This window comes from Benincasa hispida, chromosome 10 (genome assembly GCF_009727055.1).
Source record: "Benincasa hispida cultivar B227 chromosome 10, ASM972705v1, whole genome shotgun sequence".
NCBI classification, from domain to species: Eukaryota; Viridiplantae; Streptophyta; class Magnoliopsida; order Cucurbitales; family Cucurbitaceae; genus Benincasa; species Benincasa hispida.
In genome coordinates, this window is record NC_052358.1 from 8,263,846 (window position 1) to 8,272,113 (window position 8,268).

Genomic DNA, 8,268 nt, shown 5'->3' on the forward strand with positions numbered 1-8,268 from the left:
TACTTTCATACAAAATGTTCTATATACTACAAAGAAATTTTTTTGTTAGTAATTAAATATCGAATAAATATGTTAACTATTTTGGTATTATAATATATATAAATGTTTTTATACATCTACTATTGAAGCCACTCTATGAAAGGATGAAATTTATTTTAGATTCTTTTAGCGGAGACCTCTTATAAAAATGTTGTAATTGTTTAAAGAGAAGACAAACATTGGATTTTATAACAATTTTAAATGGAAAAAAAAGAATAAATTCTCTCGTAAATAAACTTATTTAAGAGAGTGTAAAATAATACATACCTGAAATCTTAAAGTAACTAAAAAGTGTATTTGTTTTTTTAAAGAAAATGTTTATTCATGCCATAGGTACATATTATGTGAGCATTGTTTTCATGAAAAGATATCACGTGTTATATATATTTAGAATTGTAAAATAGATTTTCATTCAGAGTTATTAAAAAATGTTTTTTTTTTCTCTTTTGGTCTGCAAGTTTTATGAAATCCAAATTTAATAATTTATATGGTAAAGTTTTGTCTAATAAAACCTTATGCTCATTATTATTATTATTCATTGAATTTCCTTCCTATTTTCATTAAATCCGTTTTAATTATACTTTAAAACCTTTCAACAAAAATGGTATAAAAACTTTTTTCAGAAAATTAAGTGCTCAATATAACTAAAGATGAATTATATACTTAAAAAATACATTATAAAAACTTCCCCAAGAAAGTTAGAGCGTACGATAACCCTTTGTTTAACACATAATTGTGTGGATACTTAAAGATAACTGAGGTAGTTTTTTTTTTTTCAAATATTTTTTAATTTTTATATATTAAGATTGTGCAAAAATTATTACTTTTGAAAAAAGAACCAAATGTTGTTATTATTAAATATGATTTTTATCAATATTTCGGTATTATGTTTATCTTTAATATAAAATAAATATTTCAATCAAAGTTTTAAAATAAGAAACAAAACAAAATTATTTTTTGCCCCAAATCTCGAAAGTATGTTTTTAATGTTTATGTCTATATTTATTGTCTACAATTTTTTAATTGTTATTATTTATACGAATTTCTTCTTATCTTTAATAAATAAGTAAACAAACAAAGAGTGTTTGTTTACTATTTTAATTTGTTTTAATATAAAACCTTCCATCAAAATATTTTTTTCATTATTTAGTAATGAAGTTATAAATAAGTAATACAACACTAAAAAGCGAAAAAATATTATAAGGTTATTTAATTGCACTAATTTGAGAAAAGTTAAAAATAATTTTAACAGACTTTGTATTAATTATACCAAAAAAAATATGTTATAAATAACAAAGGTAAAATATTCACGTAAATGAATGATGAATACGATAGTTAAATTATAATGAAATTCTAAAAACTAAAAATTAGGAAGATTATATTCTAATTCCTTCCACCATATCTACTCCCTTCCAAAATTTTCTCAAATGTATCCTCATTCATCTATATATATAGTATGTATATACTTAAATCTTAACCAAAAAAAACTAACAAAAAGTTGTTTAGATAGTCAGTGAAGAACATAAATTCTTATAAACATAAATAATCTCAAAATCAAACTAACTTCGGTAGTTTAGAACAAAAGTTGATTGGGTTAATTAGTAGATTACCATGGTGGGACATAGGGATTAAAAAATGAATATTTTGTACTGGACCAACGTACCCTTAGACGTCATGGCTAAAATATTCTAGTATGTCTAAATTACCCTATTCCACACACCAAGCAAATATGAAGATGAGAAGAAAAATAATCTCACCTACACACGAAGTAAATAATGAAGACGAGAATAAAAATAATATCAATCACTCTAATTAGTACCAAATTAAGACAAAGAAATGAAATGAAAGATGAAAATAAACCTACATGCGAAAGAGGTTTTCTTTGGGTGAAAAGTTGTTTTGTCGTAAAGAGTTGGAAAGATCTCCTGTACTGGAAAGATTTTAATGGGTGAGTTTAAATAGATTTATATAACTAACTATTAAACAAAGGGTAGCAATTTTTGGGTGAAAGGTTGTGTTTTATCGTAAGCAGTAGATTTAAATAAGTATTGAACAAAGGGTATTATTGGCATATATTTGGATTGGGCAAAATCGAAATGTAAATTCAGATTCTTCCCATTTTGCTTCATTTATGGCATATATTATTGGTGATTTAACCGTCAAAGACTCCATCAAGTTTTGAAATTGCTCATGATTCACATCGTTTTACAGAGTTTTGAATTTCATTTGAGAATATGAAATTATTTTCTTAACTCACTGTGATTTTTATCTCATCATCTTGTTAAAATTTCCCACCAAATAGTAATTGAGGTTTTGAGAGGCCTATTAGAGTTGAAGTGTGCCATTAGTTCTAGTTAGACCACATGGTATTGCATATGTAAATATATTGCTATTATTTGACTTGTAAATATTGTAGTTAGCCTTAATTTTAAATATTTAGTAAACAAAAACTTGTATGTTTCTCTTAGTTTTTATGAATTTGTTTCAAATGGTGTGATATGAATCGTATCAATGAGCGTGTGGTAAGACACACTTGAACTTGATGGTGGAGTTAGAGTTGGGAACAAATTAATTGGGAGTGCATTTTCCTTTTAGGAGTAGATTACCCAAGTTTTAGGAAAAACTCTACCGAAATTTTTAATTTCTAGAATTTTTAAAGTAAATATTTGCTAGCAGCATGGAGTGGAGTGTGACATAAGTTTTTCTCAACTCATGCTCCATCTGATTTTATCTTAGGTAGGGACTTTTCAAGTATGAGTGTTGTTGATTTTCACAAATTTAACAGATTAACACCACCTATATATGATTTTTTTTTTTCTAATATGGTGATGCTCAAAAAAAAATTTCTAATGTGAGCACTTTTTTTTTCTTTTATGGAGAGAAAAGTGAGACCTTCAAAATATATATATATATATATATATATTCAGTTCAGCTACATCAAGACGAATGAAAATATGTCAAGAAGAAAAACATTTCCTTCTTGGTTTATTTTATGATTAAAAACATGGAATAATAGTATACTTGACGTAAATGAGACACAAAATAATTAAAAGGAAACACACACTTAAAATAGAGCGACATGTTTTAATTTTTAAAAAAAGAAAAGCAAGAAGAAAGACAAACAAAATGGAAATATCCTTATTATTGGTAGGAGGAATGGGAGGAAAATATGGAGAGTTGTAGGCGGTATGTTTAAATGGAAACGCTGTATGGAACTCCTCTTCCAGTGATCCCAGGCTCTGAACGTGGTTTCAAAACATCGTAAGGCATAACCCCAGCTCCATGCCTATTCTTCAACTTACTATTCTTATTACTGTCGCCGATATGCTTTTCTAGATCATTCAAACTCTGTTTAAACCTTTCGAAGGCCTCACGTATGGAAGGTTCCAAATCCCAGGCTGGCTCTATAGCATCCCCAATGTATTCCTCATCAGGAGAATGAGCCGACAACAAAACCATGGTCTTCGTCACTAATAAAGTCTGATCAACTGAAGGGAAGAGCTTAACCAACTCATTTTCAGGTTGCTCTATAAATTCGTCAGGAAGTTGGTGAGAGTCCTCTGTGAGCATATTTTTCCTTGCAATACTGGGCCGATTGGGAATATGGCCTGCATACGCATATTGAATGAAGTTGACAGACGCGTGGTGCCCACTTCCTACCCATGCTATGGTTGACACAATCTTAATGAGATCGTCTCGGGTTCTTAGCATAGGCCATCCTTCCATTTTATCTGGATGCCCTTTTTCTTGGACTTCTCTCCACCAAGCTTGTAACTCGTTATCATTCATTATTGCATTCTCATCATCTCCATAATAGTGGCTCACATATTCTTTCACCCATTTCAACAGGGCGTCCCATAAGATGAGACCATCATTCGCAAAAGGGTAGTCTTTGATAACCAACTCAATACCAAGTGGTGCATCTTCCTTCCTTTTTGCCATTCCCCTAAGTTTTAGAAAACATACTATATCACTAATTATATTATTAATCTTTATTTGTCATCTTAAATAATATTAATTATACCTGCGAATTAAGTCCTCAGGGAGTGCTTGTTCATCAAATCGCCATTCCTTCTTGTACACCCTAGAACTAATTTCCATGGAGTAAGATGCAGCAGAAAATGTGCTCTCAATGATGCCCCCGGCATTGATGAGGGTTGCACGAGCATTTGCATTTATGCGCATATTATATCGAAAATGAGGATGCAATAGTCTATAGATTGGGTGCATCGTACTTAATTGCCTATTTGTGGCAATGGCATATGGCTCCATGCAAGCGTGAGCTCTAAGCCTGCATAATAATTGTTACATTTGATAATGAATAACTACACACATACACACACATATATATGTAGATGTACATACCAGTGAATTACAAGCTGATGAATGCAAGAGTCATGAGAAAGAACATGGGCTTTCGCAAGCCTCCACAGCCATACATTTGTGGACTCAGAGCTGGGTGTGAAAACTTGTTTCCATTGGGGTTTTTCATCCATTGGAGGCCGAGTCAACTCAATACCCAACGGCATCAAAGTGTCATCTGGCTTTAGGAAGAACAATGTCCTTGATCCATATAGTGTTGTCTCATTAATGTTTCTTACTTTCTTTACGTACTCCATTAAAGTATCATGGTAATCCAGTACGAACAATTTCTTTTGTGCTATTGCCTGCACAAACTCACAAAACTTATATATATATATATACCTCTCTAATTTACTAAATTACTACATTGGATTAATTTAATTTACCTGGTCAACTGTGATGGAACTTCCGAGTAATTCTTGAACTCGTAGGGGAGTGAATGCTGATTCTCTGGGTCCATAATCCACAGGGTCAAGCTCACTCATAAATGGCAAACTCTGAATTTATTGGGACAATAATTAAGTTACGTGGTTAATTAGAGATATATCGTATTAATTATAAAATTATTAGTGATTGATTGATTGTTGAGTTTGTCATTTACTTTGACTAGCTGTATAGAGTAAGGATTTAGACCAGCAAGCGTTTGTCTTGCAAATTCAGTATCACTGAGCCAATTGTATCTGTCTCCTGAAATAATAAAACAAAAAGGTTTTTGCATGAGGTAAATGCAAGTTAGTGTTGTTATATGCATTTTGAAAGTCACATAAACATACTCCTGTAGGACTCTGGTGGTGGAAATTGAAGAAGGGTACTGGGCACATCATCTGATAAATTAAGGGCAGGTTGATCAGGGGAAACTATGGATTGTATATCAAATTGAAGAATTTCGGAAGCAATGGAACGCATTTTAATGCCATCTCGAAACATTGAATCAATTTGAGGGAGGTCAGAGAAAGAAACTTTTTCCAACAAATTCTTGCTCTCTGGTTTACTAATTGGGAAATAATGTTGCTTCACCTCCGAGAATTCTTCATCCCGTGGAACATAAAACATTTCTGTACTCCTTTGCTCTGAGGATGGATCTAAAACCATTGTACCAAATGCATCCCATAAATATTAATTACTTCTCAACATCTTAGTGTAGAATTAAACAAGAAAGTAATTAAAGGGGTTACAAAAGAAACCTGTTCTACAATGAGGACGACCAGTTCTGCAACGTCGAGGATATGGGTACTGGTTTGAACCACCAAGAACAGGCCTTTTCAATATCTCTGAACTATCGGGATCTCCAAGGTCGTTGTAGACATCATAATCATAAATCCTTTCGAATGCCTTACGCTCATTCGTATCTACTGTTCCATCTGCTTTTTGGCCTCTCAAATTCGCAAGGTCCTCTGTTCTCAGCTTTACTAGTCCTGCTGGTGTGCTTCCTGGCAAATAGGACTGCATCCCCATATTCAATTACTAATTAGTGTGACAATATTTTTTACTATTAATCCTCTTAATTAATTTATATAATGAACTAAGCCAAACTGCCAAAATCAGCATAACTCAATTATTAGAGTGCTTGTACATTATCAATCATATCATGGCAAACAAACAAACAAACCAACCTTAGTGGAAAAGAAGATCCTCCGCTGGTCAATAAGACATTTGGGTTGCACCCATGATTTACAACTGAACGTAATTGAGTTCTCAGGTGTTTGGTCCACAATAGAAATGTTGTCGATAAACCTCTCATTCACTCCATCTTGCAATCCAACAATCACTGCTCCAATTTCCCCAAAATTTTCTGGAACTTCAATTTCGCCTATGTACTTCTTGTACTCGTTCCCCGATTCATCATGCTGTAGTTGCGCCTCACATTCGATAAATTTCTTTTGCTGTTCATCTGTGTGTGTACACATCAAAGAATCCATTTACATACATATGTGATCAATATGTTACGGTAGAAGAAATATATATACATATTATAAAATAAAGAGAATGAAGACTAACCCGAATCCAGTTCGACGCTAGCAAACTTGAGATAGATGATTTCGACCCAAGGAAAATCTTCATTTATTTTGGGAGTCACAGTAACAACTACAGTAAGACCCATCTTTTCCTGACCTTCCGGACGTTATAATGGATATGGAACAAAACCCAAACTCTTTCCAGATGCTTATTACCAATGCACATCATAACCATATTTATACACTCATGGGTGAACCATTTTCGATTAAACGAAAATCATTTCTCTTTTCTTAATCAATTAGTGGATAGGATGAGGCATTATTATATTCTTAAATCAAAATGGTACACCCTTCATCATTCTTCACTGCCACAACTTACTGTTATATATATTAAAAAAAAAATATATATATATATATATGTATATATGTTAAAAACTATTTTTATTTGTTTTAGTTATTGTTGGTTAGTATTATGAAATCATTAATAAATATTAGAAAATTATTTTAAATGATAAAACAGTTGAAAATATTTATAAATAATAGCAAAATATTACAATCTATCTGCGATAAACTATTATCTATATCTATCATGATACAGATACACATCTATAATAGTCTTTTCAGTCTATCGTATTCTATCATAGATAGATAATGAAATTTTGTTATATTTGTAAATATTTTAGTTCACTTTTTTATATTTGAAAACAAGTAACAATAAAAAATAACAATATTTTAGATATCTAAAAATAAAATAATTTTATTTTCATTTAGTTATCATTTGGTTAATATTAAGTGAATGATTCACATAGAAATCATTACTAAATATTATGACAGTAAACATTAATAATATTTATTTGGATCACTCGTCAAAAGGGCAATAAATTATAATAACTATGTTTATAGCTCTCACATTTTTATTGTTTGCAAGCCCAACCTACATAGAAAGATACCAAATGTCGAAAATTCCCTCACTATTCTAAGAAATAATTCATACATTCAATTCACTTGATGGATATACTTGATAATGATGCACTTGATTGATATGCATAATATACTTGTCAATCATGTACTCGTTTATATTGTTGATAAATTTGATACACTTGACTGATATACTTAATAATGATGCACTTGACTATTATATTGCTAATAATTTTGCCAATCATGCACTCATTTATACTACTTATAAACTTGATGCACTTGACTAATATACTTGATATATTTGATGATGATACATTTGATTGATAAATTGCTAATAAACATGATAATGATTCACTCGTTTATATTATCGATGCACTTTACTGATATGTCAATTATAAACTTCAGATAATGATGCAGCCATTTATGCTTCTTATACACTTGACTGATATATTGTTGGTAAACTTGATAATAATGCACTCACTTATACTGATGATACCCTTGACCGATAGACTGATAATAAACTTGATAATGATGCACTTGTTTATAATGTTGAAAACACTTGACTAATGTATTGTTGATATATACTTGATAACGATACATTGATTTATATTGTTGATATACTTTATAATGATACATTGGTTTATAATATTGATACACTTAATTGATATGAACTATATTAAGTTTAGATTTTAAAAAATAAAAAATAAAAAAGTCTCCCAACTTTCTTCTTATTCACACACAACAGACTCTAGGAGTTGTACATGAGTTGAGTTTGGTTATATTGTGGATTTTTTTTTTTTTTTTGGACTAGATTGGTTTGTTGGTTTGACAACTCAAAAGACCTAAATAGAATCTCTTGGATTAGGTTGTGATGGGTTATATGTTTTTTTATTAATTTAAAATACTTAAATTTGTTAATAACTGATGTTTAAAATCTCATAAAACTTGAATAATATTAAATACCAAAATATTCATGTTATCTATTACAAACAAA

General features: G+C 30.4%; 1 protein-coding gene across 1 annotated transcript; it reads right to left on the reverse strand.

The window, feature by feature from the left end:
• Nucleotides 1–3,011: 3,011 nt before the first annotated feature.
• LOC120088659 (lipoxygenase 2, chloroplastic-like) lies at nt 3,012–6,553 on the reverse strand. The gene is made up of 9 exons (XM_039046073.1): nt 6,400–6,553; nt 6,015–6,292; nt 5,586–5,844; nt 5,175–5,483; nt 5,003–5,088; nt 4,788–4,898; nt 4,405–4,706; nt 4,064–4,330; nt 3,012–3,985 (listed from the first exon to the last, which is right to left on the reverse strand). The coding sequence occupies exons 1-9, from the start codon at nt 6,500–6,502 to the stop codon at nt 3,232–3,234; spliced, it is 2,469 nt and encodes an 822-aa protein (XP_038902001.1). The 5' UTR covers nt 6,503–6,553; the 3' UTR covers nt 3,012–3,231.
• Between the last annotated feature and the right edge of the window lie 1,715 nt (nt 6,554–8,268).

Bases quoted from the DNA above. Each gene is read 5' to 3' on its own strand.
- LOC120088659 (XM_039046073.1), bottom strand. From the start codon at position 6,502: ATGGGTCTTACTGTAGTTGTTACTGTGACTCCCAAAATAAATGAAGAT. The intron at 5,089-5,174 runs GTATGTTTATGT...TTATTATTTCAG, and splicing joins ACCACCAGAGTCCTACAGGA to GAGACAGATACAATTGGCTC. The intron at 4,331-4,404 runs GTATGTACATCT...ATTATTATGCAG, and splicing joins CATCAGCTTGTAATTCACTG to GCTTAGAGCTCACGCTTGCA.